This window comes from Microchirus variegatus (assembly GCF_963457635.1).
Source record: "Microchirus variegatus genome assembly, chromosome: 8".
Classification (NCBI taxonomy): domain Eukaryota; kingdom Metazoa; phylum Chordata; class Actinopteri; order Pleuronectiformes; family Soleidae; genus Microchirus; species Microchirus variegatus.
In genome coordinates this window covers 21,431,239-21,453,000 of record NC_139809.1, presented here as the reverse complement: position 1 = coordinate 21,453,000, position 21,762 = coordinate 21,431,239, and the positions used below count along the sequence as shown (strand labels likewise).

At 41.6% G+C, this 21,762-nt stretch overlaps 1 protein-coding gene across 1 annotated transcript in view; it reads right to left on the bottom strand.

The window, feature by feature from the left end:
- The window catches only part of kcp (kielin cysteine rich BMP regulator), a gene marked incomplete at both ends in the record, with an annotated part of 49,634 nt that overhangs the window by 17,526 nt on the left and 10,346 nt on the right, over positions 1-21,762 (bottom strand). Inside the window, 21 exons of the mRNA XM_083894278.1 lie at positions 2,610-2,700; positions 3,203-3,285; positions 4,485-4,658; positions 7,195-7,365; positions 7,444-7,626; positions 10,831-10,924; positions 11,012-11,094; positions 11,189-11,362; positions 12,921-13,014; positions 13,165-13,271; positions 13,355-13,504; positions 13,992-14,085; positions 14,206-14,291; positions 14,983-15,082; positions 15,479-15,569; positions 15,722-15,807; positions 16,845-16,924; positions 17,922-18,015; positions 18,105-18,187; positions 18,387-18,480; positions 18,575-18,648. Coding sequence (XP_083750404.1) covers positions 2,610-2,700; positions 3,203-3,285; positions 4,485-4,658; positions 7,195-7,365; positions 7,444-7,626; positions 10,831-10,924; positions 11,012-11,094; positions 11,189-11,362; positions 12,921-13,014; positions 13,165-13,271; positions 13,355-13,504; positions 13,992-14,085; positions 14,206-14,291; positions 14,983-15,082; positions 15,479-15,569; positions 15,722-15,807; positions 16,845-16,924; positions 17,922-18,015; positions 18,105-18,187; positions 18,387-18,480; positions 18,575-18,648 — 2,286 coding nt within the window. The remainder of the gene's footprint in view (positions 1-2,609; positions 2,701-3,202; positions 3,286-4,484; positions 4,659-7,194; positions 7,366-7,443; positions 7,627-10,830; positions 10,925-11,011; positions 11,095-11,188; positions 11,363-12,920; positions 13,015-13,164; positions 13,272-13,354; positions 13,505-13,991; positions 14,086-14,205; positions 14,292-14,982; positions 15,083-15,478; positions 15,570-15,721; positions 15,808-16,844; positions 16,925-17,921; positions 18,016-18,104; positions 18,188-18,386; positions 18,481-18,574; positions 18,649-21,762) is intronic.

The window sequence follows — 21,762 nt, the reverse complement described above, 5'->3', positions numbered from 1 at the left end:
TATGGAGTTGACTGCATTCCTTTTTTGTATAAATTCTTATTAAATATAATTTCCTTTTTTTTTTTTTTTTTTTTTTTCAATAGCTGGGCTGCACACATTTTCAGAACATGTTTATTGTCTTAGGTCAGTTCAGGTTTGAATCCTTTTTTTAATTGTTTTCTGTAATGTGAGCTATATGCCATAACCATTAAGACTTAAACAAAAAAAGTTTGGAATATTTGTTATGTGCAGTGAAAGGTAGACTATTAAAGTTCAACTTTTTGAATTATAAATGCACTGAATCTTTTCCAAATAGTAATCCTAACAAAGACTCATTGTTCTTGTGGGCACCAGGAAAATGGTCCTCACAATGTCTAGTTTTAATTCTACTATGATAGACATTTGGTTCTTACTCACTCACATTTGCTCTCTTGCATTCTTTCTTTGTTTCTTTTTTTTTTTAGCCTGGAACAAACATGGTGGAGTATCTTCATGAGGCCAGATCCAGACCCTACACCTATGTCCTGACACTGGGGAATGACAATCACCATCCATCAGGCTATTACTATTGTTGCCGGAGAGGCTTTGGAGCATGATTCAGGCCATTGATGTCTGCTTTAAGGCAATTTCATCTTCGACATTGAATATCCAAAGCAGTGTAAGCATGTGTGGGAATTCCTACAGAGCGCAGTCTATAAAATGCCAGGAGGGGAGTCCAAACAGGTGAAGTTCCTTCAGACAAGAGTACTTGCGTGCAAGTAGAGCTAACTACCTTTTCTAATTTAAAAGCTGTTCTTGAGGCCAACAGGTGTTGATTGTTGACTTATTTTATTGTTTGTGTTCCAGTGACTTGAAATATGCTGAATTTGATTTTATATTGTAGATCATTTTCAATAAATGTTTTCCAAGATTCCAGTATTGTTTAAGTGTTTATTGCATAATATATGCTTTGCGTGACCAAACTCTGACCAGCTTAACCAGCTATACCACTGTGAAAAGCTTAACCAGCAATGGTGACCAGCTTAAGCAGCTATGGTGCCCAGCTAGACCACTGTGACCAGCTTAACCAGGTATGGTGACCAGCTATACCACTGTGACCAGCTTAACCAGCAATGGTGACCAGCTAGACCACTGTGACCAGCTTAAGCAGCTATGGTGCCCAGCTAGACCACTGTGATCAGCTTAACCAGGTATGGTGACCAGCTAGACCACTGTGACCAGCTTCACCAGCTAAAGTGTCCAAAACCCCTCTAAACCAGCAAACATCCCAGTTTAGGCTGGTCAGGCTGGCAGACCAGCCTAAGCTGGGATGGTTTGCTGGTTTAGAGGGGTTTTGGACACTTTAGCTGGTTAAGCTGGTCACAGTGGTCCAGCAAACCATCCCAGCTTAGGCTGGTCAGGCTGGTCTGCCAGCCTGACCAGCCTAAGTTGGACCATTGTGACCAGCTTAACCAGCTAAAGTGTCCAAAACCCCTCTAAACCAGCAAACCATCCCAGCTTAGGCTGGTCAGGCTGGCAGACCAGCCTAAGCTGGGATGGTTTGCTGGACCACTGTGACCAGCTTAACCAGCTAAAGTGTCCAAAACCCCTCTAAACCAGCTTAGGCTGGTCAATCTAAGCTGGTTTTTTCAGCAGGGTTTCTACCTCACCCTCACTCATTCACCACTTTCCACAGTTTCTACACAGTCTGACGCCTGCTGTGACGTCGGCTGAGGAGGTAAACGTGCTTCACTCAGTAACAGGAGGAAGGTTGAATCCTATGTAGTTTTTCTGGCTGTTAAATTTGGTTTATTGATCAAAATGGCAGCTGCAGGGACTAGCTTTACTGAAGCACCCTCCAAGGAGCTTTTGAATGGGTATAATAGAGGTCAATCACTCAAATTAGCTGAGCATTATGAAATGGATATTCCTGATAAGCGTGTCAAGGAATCTGTAGTACGGGTTATTCTGTTGAGCGGTTAAGCCTGATGTTAAGCCCATTCTTTCAGTGAGCTCTGGTGCAGCGCTGTGTTCTGGCTCTGTGGTGGCAGCGCAGGGCGAGGAAGGAGTTCCTGGAACTGATGAGTCTGTTTAAATGGGTCGACTGCCCAACTCTGAGTCAATTGCTGCACTCAACAATGTGTTGGGCCTACCTGCCTGTTATTACACCCACTTTATTTCCCTATAATGTAATGAGTTTTGGTCTTCGTAACGCCCCTGCCACCTTTCAGCGTCTCATGAACCGGGTGGTCTGTGGCTTGGTCGGCTGTGCTGTCTATTTGGAAGATGTGGTGGTGTACAGTAACACCTGGAGGGAGCATCTGGAGTGCATCCAAGCCCTTTTCGTCCGCCGAGCCTGGGCTAAGTTGACAGTCAATTTGGCTAAGTGTGAGTTCGCTAAGGAATGAATACATTTTGTTACTGTGGAGTAAAGTGTTAGCATTTCCAATTACTAATAAATAATCATAATTTCAGTGCTGAAACAAATAAGTTTATTTACCATTATGGCCATAAGTGAGAAAACACAAGATTTCAATTAATTTGGAAGATTTCACTCAGTCCCATCCACAATACCCCCAAAGCCCACCAGTGGGCGATGTCCCACACTTTTGGAATCAGTGTGATTTCCACACGGTGCAGTGCATACATACCATGGCAAACAGGGCAGCCACACTGGGTGGTGACAGGGTGAGGACAGGGAGCAGCTGCACACGTCTTCTTCACACAGCGGACTGAACCACTCTGCAGGTCAATGAATGAGACATGAACCAGGAGGAGGGGAGGAGGAGGAGGAATGTGTTTGCAAATGAACAAAGGTGCTTAAAAAGCTTCTCAGCCTCACCTGGAGAAGTCTGACTCACATTTTAGTACATGCAATACTGTGAAATATTGTATATTGAAATATTTAAGTATTGATTTTTTTTCAGCATATACACTTTCAACATTAAGCTTTTTGGGTTGAGCATAAAAAAAACAAATTGGCATTTCTGTCCACAAGATGGAGCCAAGATGTGTGAGTATATCGCAAATACTCAGTATTTTGTATTTTGAAAATAAATTTGATTCCATCATACAAGCTCTTGTGCTTTTATTGAATGTGTTTTTACTTGTTGTGGTTTGGAAACTTGTCCCTGAAAGCTGTAGTTTGGAGGAGACAATGACATCTTTCTCCTGTGATGCTTTCTAGTTGAGGTGAAGAACTTTTTGAAGCACCTTTGCCTTGTATGAGTGTTGTTGCTGTTACCTGGCAGCTGCATTCAGAGCAGGGGTTTCCTGGGTCAGGGACGGATTGTCCATTCATGAGGACTGCACTGTTATAGAAGCAGCCTATGGAATCAAGACAAAATACTTGGATTTACAGTCAGGTCCATAAATATTGGGACATGAACACAATTCTCTTCTTTTTGGCTCTATACACCACTACAATGGATTTGAAATGAAACGAACAAGATGTGCTTTAACTGCACACTTTCAGCTTTAATTTGAGGGTATTTACAGGTGAACGGTGTAGGAATTACAACACTTTCTATATGTGCCTCCCACTTTTTAGGGGACCAAAAGTAATGGGACAATTGACTGAAAAGCTATTTCATGGACAATTGTGGGCTATTTCCTCATTATGTCATCTTCCATTTATCAGGTAAAAGTTCTGGAGTTGATTCCAGGAGTGACATTTGCATTTGGAATCTGTTGCTGTTAACTTTCTATATGAGATCCAAGGAGCTGTTACTGTCAGTGAAGCAAGCCATCATTAGGCTGAAAAACCAAAACAAACCCATCAGAGAAATAGTAAAAACATTAGGTGTGGCCAAATCAACTGTTTGGAACATTCTTAAAAAGAAAGAACGCACCAGTGAGCTCAGCAACACCAAAAGACCTGGAAGACCACAGAAAACCACTGTGGTGGACGACAGAAGAAGAAAAAGTCCTTCACAACAGTTGGCCAGATCAAAAACACTCTCCAGGAGGTCGGTGTATGTGTTTCAAAGTCAACAATCAAAAGAAGACTTCACCAGAGTGAATACAGATGGTTCACCACCTTCGATTGAGCATGCATTTCACTTGTTGAAGACAAAACTGAAGGGAAAATGCCCCAAGAGGCCTGGCAGAGCATCACCAGGGATGAAACCCAGCGTCTGGTGATGTCTATGCCTTCCAGACTTCAGGCTGTAATTGACTGTAAATGATTTGCAACCAAGTATTAAACAATGAAAGTTTGATTTATGATTGTTTAGTTTGTTCCATTACATTTGGTCCCCTAAAAAGTGGGAGGCACATTTAGAAAGTGTTGTAATTCCTACAACGTTCACCTCATTTGGATGTAAATGCCCTCAAATTAAAGCTGAAAGTGTGCAGTTAGAGCACATTGTGTTTGTTTCAATTTAAATTGCAGTTGTGTGTGTGTATAGTTAAAAAGAAGAGAATTGTGTTGATGTCCTAATATTTATGGACCTGACTCTAGATAGCACTGTAATCATGCACTGACAAAAAAAAGTAAGAAAACTAGTGATTTTGACAGAACATACGTTGACATTCTCCACAGCATTGTCCTGGTGCTTTAAACGGGTGAGTGCATTCTCCATAACAGGGCAGTTTGGTGCAGACGACGTCTCCTCCGTAACAATAACACACACCACACGGGTCTTTGTCGTCAGGAAACTCAGTGCCGTCAGGAAATTCTTTACCACGGAACATGCAGCCTGCAAATAACACATTAGACACTGATTTATTACATTCATTTATTACAGTTCTTTCTGTGAACATTCTGCACATAACACAGCTCCGAGTAATACCTAGATATGAAAATGCTGCTAATAACAAAAATTACCTTTACACACACACGCTGTATCTACTTCACAACCTAAATCAACAAAGACAGCTTTTGCTCATTCTGGACCCTGTTGATCAACAGCATCTCCGACCTCAATCCATCCAGTACGGTTGTCAGTGATCTGTATATTGTATAACAGCAGATGCCTTTCCTGACCCAACCTTCCCTAATTATCCAGGTTACGGACATAAAAAAAAAAAAACAGCTGCACTTAGTGTCTGTACTCACCTTTAAGCTGTAATAAAGAATAAAAATACAGATACAGAGCAGCAGATACATATACAAATCTCAAGTCAAAGGACAAATGTATTTCATAGATGAAATGAATAAAAACAGTGAATTCTGTGTGTTTTCTTCTGTCTCTAGGCTTTATATATTATACATATTATATATTGTCTCACCTATAATCATCTTATGTTTCCAGTAGTTTGGCAAAAAATGTTGTTCCCTTTTCTATTATTATTTATATTTAATTACATTTTGCTTCTGTCAATTTGAAATTCCTGCAAAAGTCCTAAAAGACAAGTGGAAAAAAACATTTCCTCTCTTCTTGGAAAAAAGACTGAGAAAGTGAAAGTTATAACGAGCGTAAAATGTGACGGTAATTTCACTCGTGCTGTTTCAGGAAGCCAGAGAATCAGTGTCTGTGTGGCCAGAGAGGAGAGAGTGACATTGAAATGTCATTGTTAATATGTCTCATAATTGTTCCAATTTCAAATTTAACAGGCAAAACCTGTTGGTTCATACTACGACTTTTTGTTTAAATAAACCTTTTTGTTTTTCTACATTTTAATTTGATAAAACAGTATTTTAAAATGCAGTAAATTGTAAAGTGAAAATTGGACACATGTACTTTGTGACAGGACACTCTCTGGTCCTTTTATGGTTCAATTAAAGGTGAAGTAAGTAGTTTATAGTGCCATCTAGAGGAGAGGCTGAAATTTACAACAAAGACCTGCTCCTCTGCTCACCCCCTCCCTTCCCTGAGCGCTACGGTATCCGAAGCTGGTCAAATGTCGTCCTCGTTGTCTTTCTCCGTGTCAGCAGATGAGGTTCGTGAGGTGAGGGAGAGGGCGAGCTATCACGGCCGTAGCAGACGAAGCGGAGAGAGAGGAGGCGGGACTTCCGCTACAAGTAAAGAGACGCTTGATTTGTTCTCTCGCGTTTGTCCTTACAGGCTCCAGTAGAAACATGGCGTCTCGCTGCTAACAGTGGCTATGCAACCGCGGCCCGCAACCATGTTATTTTACATGACTTTTTGAAACACTACGAAAATGAAACAAAAACTATTATACAGCGACTAGACAATGCAGGAGCACATAATATGTATAAAAAAGTGGATTTTGGGTTATATAAACCCATAAATACTACACAGTGTCCCTTTAAAAGAGGAAACATGATTATATTTGCTTATTAAATGCTGACTTAGTTACCCATTTCATTTCTCCCCTCATTTTTACTGTTACCTTTCATTTAGAAGGAGCTGCATGTCTGAATGAGCTGGCACAGAGGTCAACCGAGGTCAACGGTAACACTTTATAATAAGTACACACTATTAACATCAGTTAAGCATTAATAAATATTGAATTTGTCATATAGAACACATGAATAGTCATTAGTATGTAGTTTATAAGCACAGTTATAAATGTTTTACTCATGTGCTGAACGACTGCTGGAGGTGGATGCTGATTGGCTGATTGCTATTTGGACACTGTTCCTCAGCTGATGGGATGAGTAAAACCGGTCAACTCTCTCTTTCTGGATTGTTCTGCCTACAATTTTGTTCCCTTTTCTCTTTTCAATTATGATTTATCTTTTATATTGACGAAAAATGAAAAAAGACTCAACTTAAAGTGAAACTAAACCCTGAACTGCAGAAGAAGAATAACGTCCGTTGTGGAGTTGTTTCACGAGCGACAGTGTCTTCTGACTCTGGGTCAAAGTCATAAAAGGGACTGCGGTGGGGAGTCGTGAAGAAGCTATTTTTAAACATTGTTAAAACAATGTTTTGATAATGAGTAGCAGTGCATCCACAGTTCCAGAGGGGGGAGCTGCGCTTCTGAGAGCGGGTGTGCTAATTATGTCACTTCCGGGTATTGGCCAATCACAAGACAGTTGGGAAGGCTCTACGCTGGCTGGCCAATCACAACACACTCTGTCTTCTGGGTGTGAGATTTATGTCTGAAACACCGCGGCTGAGGACAGCGTCAGTAAGGAGAGATTTCTATCGGCTCATTTACAGCAACTAGGAGGTTTTTGACCATAAAAACAAGTTAATGTATGTAAGTAGACCTCTGTAACTAACATATATGTGCAACAGGGTTAGTTAGTTTTTGGCCACATTCTTACATATGGCACCTTTAAGTCTGTGTGTTTTCTTCTGTGTTGCTTTTGAAGCCACTCACCGTCGCAGGACATGCAGCACTGTTTCTGAACTGGATTGTTACAGTTGGACGGTGGACAGGGTTTCCTCTCACAGCGGACAGAACCCTCCCGACACACACACGCAGCACAGGGGTCTGAGGCATCATCCCACGTCTCCCCGTTAGCTCGCTCTCGCCCCTCATACAAACATCCTGCAAAGTACAGAGAGATGTTGAGACTGTCATCACATTTGTGGAAGTTTCCCTGCAGGACTTAATGTGAGCGTGTACCTTCACAGGTGCGGCAGCAGTCTTGAGTGATGGGGTGAGAACAGGAGGTGAAGGGACAAGGTTTGTGCTGACACTGAAGTGTGCCGTTGTTGCAGGTACATGTTCGACAGTTGTCAGTCGGGTGGTAAAAACGCTCAGTGTGTCTGTAGCTTCTCTGTTCATACACACAGTCCAGTGGAGGAGCTGACAGAGAGGAGCATCAGTATATCAATAATACATCTGTGTCATATCATTAGTTCATACAAACATTCACATTAACTAAGGGTTTCTTGGGAAATAAAGTTCAGAGGTTTAACATTGTCTGTAAATAAAGGATTAAATCCTTCAGACACATCAATTAAGATGTTTTTCATGATTTTTCTTCCGTGAACAAAATGTGAAGAAATCACTTGCATACATAACAGAAAAAAATACCAACACATGAATGGATGAGCTGCATTTTTTAAGAGATGAAAGTGTGATGCTTTGTTATTTAGCTGTGGGCTACAATTTGTGCCAAATTCTTTTGAGCTTACACAACATCCTTAGCGGCATCGCTGTATTAATTACAATAATATATGAAAATACGGAGATCATCTCTGAATGCACCACCTTGAACAGATGAGCTACAGCAGCAGCAGACCATACCAGGTGCCACTCCTGATACTAAGGTTTCCTGTGTACCAGGTAAAGTGGCAGGTGAGTGTATCACGTCCTCTTTGCTATGAACTGACGTATGTACCAATCGTTTTCAATAAATCCTGAGAAAATCTTTGATATATGAAACATATGCAGGTTAAAACACATATGAGGCGCTGTTTGTTAAGCAGCACATGCTGAAAATAACTTCAATATTATGTCACATTTAACTTCAACAAATGTCTGAAAAAGTGGTGTGAATTTTTGAAAGTCACTTTTTGGCACATTTACAATATTTGTGAACTCAGAAATGTATTAAATTGTTAAATCTAAATATTAAATGTTAAATCTAAATGCTAAATCTAAATCTAAATCTAAATGCTAAATCCAAATCTAAATCTAAATCTAAATCTAAATCTAAATCTAAATCTAAATGTTAAAGGTACATTATGTAATAAATCTAACCCAACTGGCCATAAAATCCTCCTAATATGTCACAGAGGACCAGAAATAATGTTCATATAACAAACTCACCAACAAAAAATAGTATGACAAAAATATTTGCATTAAAAAAAATATTATTCTCACCGCAAAGTTTGTTATTTTTTGAAATTATGTTTTGGCATGACGCGCCATCTACCACTGTCTACCAATCATAGCAGTCAGTAGAGTCTCAGCAGTTGAGCAGCCATGGGTTGCCAGTTACGTAGCGTCAATTGAAATGAAACAAAAGGAAACCTAAAAGAATGTAAAAAAACGCTAAGATAAAGTTTGCGGCAAAGTGAGGGTCTATAGGACATGCTTTTGAACGGTGGAGAGAGTTTAAAGCTGAGAGGAATTTCACAACGGATGCAGAATGGGCTACTCTTCTCCTAGACAGGTAAGTTCAGCTTGGCTAACTACGTTAGCATCATAGCTCGACTGTCAAGTTCTGTTTTGAACTGTTCCCTCGGTTTTGAGGCTGCCATACTGACGCACCGAAGGGTATGGCAGCGGCGTTGCGACACCTGCACCTGGCAACCTACAAGTTGCTCTGTGGAGCGTCTGTTTTCAGTTGTCAACAGGATTAAATCCACCAGCAGAGCTACAATGCTCACAGAGACTGAACAGCATCTCGCTGCTCACGTTTGAAAAAGAGATCGTGGAGAAACTGGACTCTGATGAAATAATAAATGCGTTCAAGGCCGCGTCGCCCTTTAAATTGAGAGCTGCTCAGTGCGCACAGATAAGCAGTAATATCTGTGTGTCCTTTACTCTGCTGCTAAGCCCAATAGTTGTGTTCAGATGCTTAAATAGCTTTGTTGATACGTTATGGCTCTATGAGAGTGTTATATTTCACTACGCTCATCTCATTGGGCATGCAATGTCTGTGTATGTATGTTTTTTCTTTTTCTATGACTTTGTTATTGATTTATTTGAGATTATGTCACATGTGTGAATGTTTAGACCTGCTGTGAACTTCTGTTGACTATCACTGATAGAACGCACACAACGCGTGGATAGGCTTTGTTATTGACGTCCGTCAGGAGGTATATGTTTTCACAGGCGTTTGTTTGTTTGTTTGTTTGTCTGTTAACAAGATAACTGGAAAAGTCGTTATTGCTGCTGAGTGCTTCGAGTTAATGTTCTTTTGGAGAGAGATACATTCTTTTGAATGTTTGTGGAGGTGTAGCACTCTGTTGAAAATACATTTGGCACACCCAGTATTTGCTGGTGCACACACATTGTCTTTTTTGAGACATTTGGTGTGGACTACAGGAACAAGCACACCCAGCATGCTCCTCTGACCATCAACAGTGGAGAGGGTGAGCAGCACCAAGTTCCTGGGTGTGCACGTCACAGATGATCTGCCCTGGTCCACCAACACCTAGTGATGCTAGTGATGCTCAGTTTTCTCAGGAAGTAGCCTTCCTGAGAAATAGATTGAATAGATTGAATTATTTATTACATTCATTTCTAAGTGAACAAATATCGTTGTAAATGTGCTAAAAAGTGACTTTCAAAAATTCACAAAAAATTTTTCAAACATTGTTTCAAGCTAAACGTGACAAAATGTTGCAGTTATTTTCTACATGTGCTGATTTACAAATGGCACATCATAAATACAAGCTGAACTGAAGCACCAGTGTTCTGTTTTTTTTAGGGTTCAGTTTCGGCTGTTATTATTATTCATTACATTTCCTGTGCACTTTTCTAGACACCCAAATCGCTTTACATTATTAATGAACACATTCTCACTGGTGGTGGTAAGCTACGTGTAGCCACAGCTGCTCTGGAGCAGACTGACGGAAGCATGGCTGCCAATGTGCCCCAAACGGCTCCTTCGACCACCACCACCATTCATACATACATACATTGCATGTTTTTTCAAACTGTGGGAGGAAGCCGGAGAACCCGGAGAAAACCCACGCACACACGGGGAGAACATGCAAACTCCTTGCAGAAAGGATCTTGTTCCAACAGAGGAACTCAGGCCTTCTGGCTGCAAAGGCGAGAGTGCTAACCACTACACCAACCGTATCTATAAAGTGCTATAACATAGGCTACTGTACCTGGTCTGAAGACATGGTTGTTTGTACATTAAGTTCTGCTTCAGGGGTTAGGGTTACTGCACATGTTACCTCCACATATACATTACAACAGTTGTGACAAACAATACCACAACAGTGTCACAACAGCTGCTGCTGCTTCAAGAGCAGAACCTCACTGGACCTTTTTCTCTGCTCCCCTCTTACTCCAGTTGAGTATTTCTCTCTTGCAATGTCTTACCTGGACACCGGGGGCAGCAGTCTCCTGGCAGCACATGGGGGTTTGAGCATGTCAGTGGGGGACACCTCCTCATCAGACACTGGACGTTCCCATTCTGTTACAAACATGATATGGAGCAGACTTAAAACATGCTTCACGTGACACAAGTCACACGCCACAACATGAAGCTCATCATTCTTACGACACAGCTGCACGCCCTGCAAGTGTCAGTGGGGTGAGGAAACTCCAGTCCATTGTGATACTCTTTCCCTGCATAACTGCAGCCTGGTGAAGAAGAAGAAGACCATGATGAAACTGTGAGATTTTCATTTGGTAAAAAGTTGTTTATTCTGACAATCATTGAATAATATTTCTTCACCATTGCAGTTGTTGTGACAGCACGTTCCAGGACGAGGTGCGTTACACTGAGGCTGAGGACACTGTGCTTGGTGGCAGTCGATCCTGCCGCTCACACACTTACACTCCTCACACACACTCACGGGATTGAGAAAAGCCTGTCCGTCCAAAAAGACACGGTTTTCAAAGGAGCAGTCTGCAAGAAAACAGATGCAGATGCTTTATTATGGCGCTGACAGAGGGATGGAAATGAGGTGGATTGAAGAAAGAAAGAACGCCAGTAAGCAAGTAAAGCTTATTTATAGAACATATAAATGGATAATCTGTGATTGTTAAACCAGGAGTGCTAGTCTAACGAAATTTAGATTGACGGAATGAACTGATTGAGCTCTTACTGTAACAGCCTGAGCAACTCTGTGTTTTAGAATGGTCCTGGCATCCATCACTCTCCATTGTTGTGAACTTGGATTACAGTACATGTTTAAAACACGTATGGCTGCACTTACATACAGCGCAGTTTGTCCAAGTAATGGTAAATGATCTGTGTTGATATAGCACTTTTCTAGTCTTGATGACCACTCAAAGCTACTTTTTTTCACCCATTCACACCCACATTTATACAGCTATTCTCACGAACTCACTCTCGTGACAACTCGTAACAGCTATGTGCGCAACATTTGTCCATCACACATCTTTCATACACATTCACACACTGTCAGCACAGCCATCACAAGCAACATGGGGTTAAGTGTCTCGCCCAAGGACACATCAGCATGTAGACTAAATACACAACCTCGACGCAGAGCCTGTCGAAGAGTCTCTGTGTCGTCTCCGACTGTACTAAATATTTTTTAAGTGTCCGTCACTCCGTCAAGGGACAACGGAGCTGCGTTTGGTCCTCAGGACAGGCCGAGATAACGCTGCTCTGTGCCGGCTCACAGTGCGCCCCCGAGCGTCCACAGAGGCAGAGCTCATCCCCGCCGACAACGTCGCTGCCAAACTATAAATACGTCATATCTTAATACAGACAGCACATGTTTAGACTCTAAATGGTCAATTTCTCGCCTCCATTTACGAGACGGAAATCTGCGTCGGAGAAGTATAATGTGGCCTTAAGGAGGACTCACTAAACCACTGACCACGGTCATCCAGAGTGATGACTGCAACCTGAATTGCCGGGTCAAAGTCATAAAAGGGAGTCGTGAAGAAACTATTTTTAAACACTGTTTTGATAATGAGTAGCAGTGCATCCACCGTTCCAGATGGGGGAGCTGCGCTTCTGAGAGTGGGTGTGCTGATTATGTCACTTCCGGGTATTAGCCAATCACAAGACAGTTGGGAAGGCTCTACGCTGGCTGGCCAATCACAACACACTCTGTCTTCTGGGTGTGAGATTTATGTCTGAAATGTCGCGGCTGAGGACAGCATCAGTAAGGAGAGATTTCTATCGGCTCATTTACAGCAACGAGGAGGTTTTTTACCATAAAAATAAGTTAATGTATGTAAGTAGACCTCCATAACTAACATATATGTGCAACAGGACCACTCTATGTGAGCTTTGATATGCTTACATAGCTTAAAATGAGAGGGTAACTTTTATGAGAGGGCGTCCACTTTTATTGATTTGCAGCACAACAAGTGATATAATTGTCTTATTTCTGTTTAGGGCAATTTTTAAAAACTTTTAACGGCCTCGAATTATTATTATTTTTTTTCAAGGACCTGTTGGAACCCTGTGTCATGGGTTTAAGTACCTGGACATTTAGGGCAGCACTCTCCAGGTGGTGTGTATGAGTTGGTGCAGTTGAGAGCACGGCACTGTCTCCTCTCACACACCACAGTCCCGAGCTGTGGACAGACAGGAACAGGAAGTCATTCATCAGGTCAGAGGTTGGTCAGCGAGCTAGCAGACACACACACACACACACACACACACACACACACACACACACACACACACACACACACACACACACACACACACACACACACACTCACCTGACAGCTGCAGGTGTGACAGGGCCGATCAGGGCTCGTGAACCTCTGATTGTTGCTGTAGATGCGGTGATTATAGTCACAGCTTTCACAGGTTGCACAACAGGATTCTTAGACAATGACAAAGAGATGTTGCTCTGGAGTTGAACAGTGTACATGTGCACTTACACACAGCTCACTCACACACTCTTACCAGTCATCTTAGTGGGATGTAGGCAGTCAATGGGTGGACACTGTGTGTGTGTACACTGGATTTCTCCATTCACACAAGTGCAGGTGGAGCAGTGGCCGTCACGGTGCCAGTTAGAGCCTTCTTCATACTCCACTCCCTCCGACACACATGCTACAATGAGAAAAGAGGTGCTGTCTTGTGAATGTGTGGCTGAGCTTTCATAATATGTCATAATCCCTAGATGTATCCTGATGCTATTTGTTGGTCATTTGTCCTGTTTGGACTTTTTCTTCTGTTTTCTTTACATTGGGTTTTGGTTCTCTAAGTCTGCTTCTCTGTTCCTTGTTTCCTGTTTTATTTTGTAGGTTTTCCTTGTGTAACTCTTCTTACTCTCTTTTGATTGTCTGCTCCTGCTGCAATGTGTTCCACCTGTGTCTTATATGTAAACAAAATAAATCACTTTTGAGCAAACTGAAGGAGGAAAGAAATAGACAAGTAAATGGTTTAGTCTATGGATTAGAAAGATACGATAATCCTTTATTAATCCCTCAAATGTAATACATGATCATCTATGAAAAAATATTGACGATACGTTAAAAAGGTAGAAATGATGTCTTACATTTGCTTTTTGTGGCTATAATAATGTGTGGATTATTACCTTTGCAGACTGGACAGCAGAGCTGTGGGTCTCTCACAGGGTTGGAGCATTGAACTGGAGCGCATTTCTGCTCATGGCAGATTACATTACCACCCTGAAACACAAACACAATATGTCATATGAAATTAATCTAATAAATTAAAAATAATATAATAGTAAAATGTAAAGTAGAAGCAAACACAAACAGGCATTTTTCTTTGATTTTCAAGTTTACCTTACACCTGCACTGTAGACAGGGTCCACTTCCTGCTGGACTGAACACTTCTCCATGAGCATATATTCTCCTGTCATATTCACACACTGCACACACACACACACACACACACACACACACACACACACACACACACACACACACACACACACACAGTTCATTCTTAGGACACTGCAAAATTACAGACTAAACCAGTGTCTCCCAAACTTTCTATATGAGCACCCAGAACTATTGTGAACAAAATAACAATATAAATTATGTAGTGAATCATTGACTGCTATAATGTATATATATCTATAATATATATGTAACACCTGATTTCCTAAATCCTTAGTCATTTCAATAAAACAAAATTGTATGCATGTTATTTAAAACAAATACTCATCAATCTCTTGACATCAGTTGCGACCCAGACTGTGTACAGCATTCGAAACCTAATTCTAACCCTAACCCTAAAACCTAAAACCTAAAACCTAAAACCACGTCTTAACCCATAAACATCACTTTAGATGTGACAGGATGTGAAGAGCAGCACATTTGTCTTCACTTTCACAAAATGCCCTCACTTCTTGTGGTGTTGTACACATATACACGTGTGAGAACACTCATAGACACAATGCATTTCCTAGGGCAAAAACCACGTCTTCACCCTCAAAAAGCCCTTTTATATAGTGTGACAGGGGGCACATGAGAGGAGGGAAGAACCAAACTAAATTCTACTGTTTTGTTGTTTTTCATCATCAAAAATACATCAGAAGAAATATCACAAACACTGACCGTCACATGAGGGACAACACTCTCCTTTGGGTCGGGCTGGATGATTGCACTGTGGAGTGGGACATGACAAATCCATACCCTCACAAGACACTTTACCGGCCTGACAGTCAGAGATGAGGTGGGATTAAATCAACAGGATGTGAATTAGTATCTTCAATTCTGACTAAGCTGAATAAACACAGCAATAAACTTTTCTCTGTCCAAATGAGTGTTTTGCTAGCATCACATATGTTTATGAAAGCTTTTCTTTAACTTTTCTAGAAATCGTCCCAGCAGCCAAACTTAATCATTTTAAAAACTCTGCCTAAAAACATCTATTAAACTTGTTTTTAACAAATTTAACAAATGTTGCTCCTTTCATGCTTTTACTGTGTTATTGCCTTTATTATATTTGACTCATTCATAAGCAGGGCTTCAGTCCAAGGCAAATTTCCCTATGGGACAAAGGAGTATATTGAATTGAATGAAATGGAACTGCAGTAAATGTTGTTCTCACAGAGCAGTGGCAGCGGAGGCAGGCGTCTCTACTGGAGGGGAACGTCTGTCCGTCCTCATACACCTTGGACTCATGTTCACACTGCTCACACCTACAGATCATATACACACAACACACACGTCTGGACCTTTCATCTGGACAAACACAGTCACAGTCAAAAGCTATGGTGAGGTGGATTGATTCAGGTTTGAAAGTGATAAAAAAACAACAACAAACAAACAAACAGTGAAGCAGCTTCGTTACCGTGGACAACAATCTCCAGTACGATGTACAGGGTTTGGACAAGACAGAGTGGGACAGGGATGAGTTGAACACACCACATCTCCATTCTGGAAGAGAGAGAGCACAGATAAACTGTCCCTATAGGTTTGCAACTAACGATTATTGTCTTCATCCATATCGGTTGTTTAGCCCGTAAAATGGCGGGAAAATGTTAAAAAAAAAAAGGTTGATCAGTGTTTCCCAAGCCTTGAAATTGTAAAGGAAAAGATTTTTAAGCTAAAGTGTGTACATGTACCTATGATATTCAACGTATCATCAAGTGTGAAAAAACTAGACATTGAGAGCCATCCGTTATCCGTAAGAGTGTCGTCCAGAGGAAAGTGCTGCTTGTGCTGTGTGGAGTGATTCTGCTGCAGGTGCAGGAGTAACCGGTGGGTGAACCTTTAGTTAGTCAGTACAGGTTGGGTGAGCGCCCAGAGCATCTTTTCCTCAGTGTGTATCACTGACAAATCACTTCCTGGGAACTTCCTGTTTAAAAATGGCTGACTTCCTGTTGGGTCAAAGGCGTGTCCATTAATGTGCCCAGCGAAGTATCCTTTACTGGCATATCATGTTGCGTGGTGATCGGGCAATGTACTGCAAAGTTACATTCTACTTCCTGTTTCGAGGTGGACAAATGATGGGGGTGGACACAGAAACAGGGGGATCTCTGGAGGAGGTTACCCCCATTTAGGGTATAAGAGATGATACATGCTGTGAAAAACTTCAGTTTGTACTTCAGTGCTGCTCACTTGGGTATTCTTTGCATATCCACAAATCAATGCCTTTGGATTGAAGACAACGGCCGCGACTCTCTCTTTGGAGTCTCTTTTTGGAGTGAGACACAAAATGATCATGTTCTCAAATGTCTGGTTTTGACCACAAAGCAAAATGATTCAGTTTTAACGATTTTTAACGATTTTACTTATATGGAGCAAAGACACTAGCAAAAAAAAGAACATTTAAGAAGCTAAAATATCAGATAACTTGGACCCGTCTATCGCCCTACATCAGCTGAGATTGGCACAGCACCCCCCACAAACAACCCTCCTGTGGAGGATAAAGCGGTAGAAAATGGACGGTTGGATGTTCATCAGAGACGTACCACACATGTACACTGTTGACAACGGTCTCCAGTGGGAATCACCGCTCCGTTAGCGAAGTCGCGACCGTTCACGCCACATCCTACAAAGACACACATAAGCACAAACTGTTTCTCAGCACAATTCCAGGCAAACGCCACTGATTACCCAGCACTGATTACCCAGAACGACAGAGCAGCCATATCCTGGTTGTAACAAGTGGTTATTTGAGTTACTGTTGTCTTTCTATCATCTTGAAACAGTCTGGTCTCCTCTGACCTCTGACCTCATCAACAAGAGAACTGCTGCTCACTAGATATTTTCTCTTTTTTTGACCCTTTTGGGTGAATTCCAATTCCTTGCTTAACCCTCAATCTTGACCCTCAATCTCAAAAATGTGCGCTCCCTCTAGTTCAAGTGCTGTCTCAATATTGAGATTTTAGGAGACCACCCTTGGGAGCAAGGGCTACCCAGAATGCATTGCGTGTTTTCACATAAGAAAGATGGCGTCGAAAGCAGCGAAACGAGTACACTACAAATTAAGTATTTTCTTTGTTAATAGAGATATAAAAATTATGAAAACCATTGTATTATATTAGTTTAGACCCATATTATAGATTACTGACGTCATTGTTGCGTAACATTTATTTTTATTTTACAATCTTTTGTCAATAGCCGGCCGGTGTGCACACGCGATCATTTGCTATGGTTTACTTTTCAATAAGCCGTGGTGTGTGGTAACTGTCAGCTGAATATGTCCGTGGTTGTGGTATTTGTATGAGTATCATCTTATAACTAACTGACAACCTAATAACTTGACTGACAAACGGATCGTAATTAATAATCGTGACGTAAATGTGTTCTTCTTCTTCTTTTTTGGAGTTGACAGACTGGACGCAGCTTTCACGTTATTCTGCCCCCTACAGTCTGAAGACGTATCTGCATTTAAGGGGTGTCCCATTTCTAAGTGACAAAATAACCCTCAACACTTGGTTTTGAGGGCCAGTTTAGATTAAGGGTTGAGCTTGAGGGTTAAGATAGGAATTGGAATTGGCCCTTTGTTTAAACACTACTGATGACTTTCACAGTAGCACACCCACCTTGACAAACTGGGCAGCAGCTACCAGGTGGTGCAGCAGCAGGGTTTTTACAAGGCGTGTGGCACTGCTCCCTCTCACACTGCACACGACCCTCCTATGAAGAGACAACACGTGAACATGAGTGGAGATGATGGTTGATAGAAAAAAAAGGTCATTTGCAGAGATAATTGGAATTGGCCTCACTGAACACAAGCAAACATCACAGGGACTCTGCTCCGGTCTCCACGTGGCTCTGTGATCATACCGCACACCGTAATAGATACAACCTGCAGACACATCACTGCACTGTTATGGTGCTCAGATGTACATTTAACACAGAAAACAGAGAAAAGGAAGGAATGGAAATAGTCTTTGTGGCTGTTAAATAAGCATTTCATACATTAGGACCTTGTTTTATAGAGGCCATCTTGCACTAACTGCAGGCTACATAGGTTCAATATAAAGGGAAGAGTGAGGTGTTCTTACTCTTGCATTGTTGGCAGCAGTCTCCAGACACAGTCTCTGTGTGAGTGCAGTCCAGTGAGGGGCAGGACAGAGGAGAACACTCTCTCTGACCATCCTGATACCAAAGGGTAAGGATACACAGTTCTTCAGGCTCCAGTAAATTATGTTGACAACAAACAGTATGTGGTGGTTTGTTGTCAAACACTCACCTTACACGTACATGTCTGACAGCCGTCAATGGTGTCGTAGGACACATTATGAACCGTGCCGTCCAGTTCACACCCTGGAGACCAGACGGAAATCTTTACTACATAAACATGTTTAAGCTTCTGTCCAGGTATGACTGTGGGGACCTAAATATGTTACCACAGTCACATTAGGGGGACGAGGACAAAAATCAAGTCCCTATAATGTCAATTATTACACTTGAAGGTTGAAAGTCTCCAGGAAGAAAGAAGATACATTTCGATGTAATGTCGTGTGTGTGTGTGTGTGTGTGTGTGTGTGTGTGTGTGTGTGTGTGTGTGTGTGTGTGTGTGTGTGTGTGTGTGTGTGTGTGTGTGTGTGTGTGTGTGTGTGTGTGTGTGTGCGTGTGTGTGTGTGTATCTGTCCAGTACTATTACTTATCCTGAGTAGTAATACACAAATATTTATTTTGGCGATTAAAGAGGAATGTGGAAATTATGTTTGGATAATTTCAACCTGTTTTGACCTCCATATAGAAATCAATCTAATAATCCAGATTTTGAATTTGCAGCATTGAAAAACTATATTTGATTTTTTTGAATCCTCTGAGATTGATTATTAACGTCAGAGTCAAGTTTGACATAATATTTATTTAAAGGGACAATATGTAGTATTTATGGGTTTATATTACCAAAAATCCACTTTTGTATACATATTACGTGCTCCTGCATTGTCTAGTCGCTGTATAATATTCTTTGTTTCATTTTCGTAGTGTTTCAAAAAGTCATTTAAAATAACATGGTCGCGGGCCGCGGTCGCATAGCCACTGTTAGCAGCGAGATGCCATGTTTCTACCGGAGCCTGTAAGGACAAACGCGAGAGAACAAATCAAGCGTCTCTTTACTTGTAGCGGAAGTCCCGCCTCCACTCTCTGGTCGCGGTAGCTCGCCCTCTCCCTCACCTCACAAACCTCATCTGCTGACACGGAGAAAGACGACGAGGACGACATTTGACCAGCTGCGGATACCGTAGCGCTCAGGGAAGGGAGGGGGTGAGCAGAGCAGCAGGTCTTTGTTGTAAATTTCAGCCTCTCCTCTAGATGTCACTATAAACTACTTACTTCCCCTTTAAGGTTCACATTCACATAGTAAAGATCAGCAGGATACCATTGTCTGCATCACATGCCCAGTGGAAGATTGTGTGATTGGCTGAATGTTGGTTAGATTTTACATATTATAGAGTTGAATTGTGAAAACATTTCAGTGCTGAAATTCAAAATCTGATGAGATATTTACTTCCATTCCTCCACCTGCTCTGTCTATCAATAAGACTAATGTTTTTGAGGTCTGCTCTCTAGAGTAACTACAGCACAGCATTGCTGTAATCTAACATAATATACTGTAGTCTACACATGTTTGCTCCCACACATAATGTTTTATGGACCGTATCTATAAACAGAATTTCCTGTAGCTTTCTACCTGTTGAAGACAAACCACTGCTGAGTCTATTAAACCTGAAGGAGCTTTACAGCAGGAGGAAACAGAGAGAGGAAAACTGGATGGAGTTGTAGTTAATTTTCCTCCCGATGAATCTCTCTGGAGGACGGACAAACAACTTCCTCCATTCTGTGGCTGTTTAAGTTGTTTTGCAAAAAGATTACATTAAAGGACCTGAGAGTGAAAAGCAAGGGTGCTCCGTTTTTTTTCATCAAAGGCTTTTAGGAGACTCATCAAGTAGTATTTACACCAGAGACATAGAGAGAGGTTCTGAACGGCTGCCTACTGTGCCATCAGTCAACAGGCATTTCCTCCAGCAAGCCAAGCATGCATGAGATCAAAGCACCACTCTGTGAGTGTATATCAACGGGCTGCCATTAGAGTCTTCTGGCCTACATGCAGAAACAATTAAGGAAATAAGGAGGCCGAGACAATGACGGTGAGAGAGTATAGTCATGGGGGGGTGGGGGTGATAGAGGAGACACATGTGTATTACATTTACGGTAAACATGTGCACAACAAGCAGGACAGAATGAATGCAGTGTATGTCCGTCTGTTAGAGAGGGACAAAGACACACTGGGAGTCTGTAAGGAGTCCAACATTAGGCCCACATGTTTGTCACTCAGACAAAGAGGCATAGGACAGTTCCTCCAGTTTAACAGCTAGAAAACCTTCAGTAGGCTTTTTAAAGCAGGTTTGAAATGATATTTGGACCCAAGGCAGAACATAAACTATTACATGTCCTTATGTAGTTGATGCCGTCCACTCGTGAGGGAAATGGAGCAGCTAGGTTCACAGACAACCTACAGTCCATAAATATCTGGACATCGACACAGTTCTCTTCTTTTTGGCTCTATACACCACTACAATGGATTTGAAATGAACTGCACACTTTCAGCTTTAATTTGAGGGTATTTACATGTGAACGGTGTAGTAATTAGAACAATTTCTATATGTGCCTCCCACTTTTTAGGGGACAAATGTAATGGGACAATTGACTGAAAAGCTATTTCATGGACAGGTGTGGGTTATTCCCTCGTTATTTCATCTTCAATTAATCAGGTAAAAGTTCTGGAGTTGATTCCAGGAGTGACATTTGCATTTGGAATCTGTTGCTGTTAACTTTCTATATGAGATCCAAGGAGCTGTCACTGTCAGTGAAGCAAGCCATCATTAGGCTGAAAAATCAAAACAAACCCATCAGAGAAATAGCAAAAACATTAGGTGTGGCCAAATCAACTGTTTGGAACATTCTTAAAAAGAAAGAACGCACCAGTGAGCTCAGCAACACCAAAAGACCTGGAAGAACACAGAAAACCACTGTGGTGGACGACAGAAGAATTCTTTCCCAGGTGAAGAAAAAGCCCTTCACAACAGTTGGCCAGATCAAAAACACTCTCCAGGAGGTAGGTGTATGTGTTTCAAAGTCAACAATCAAAAGAAGACTTCACCAGAGTGAATACAGAGGGTTCACCACAAGATGCAAACCATTGGTGAGCCTCAAAAACAGGAAGACAAGATCAGAATTTGCCAAACAACACCTAAAAAAGCTGTTACAATTCTGGAAGAACATCCTCTGGACAAATGAGACCAAGATCAACTTGTACCACAGTGATGGGAAGAGAAGAGTGTGGAGAAGGAAAGGAACTGCTCATGATCATCAGTGAAGCATGGTGGTGGTAGTGTCATGGTGTGGGCATGTATGGCTGCCAAT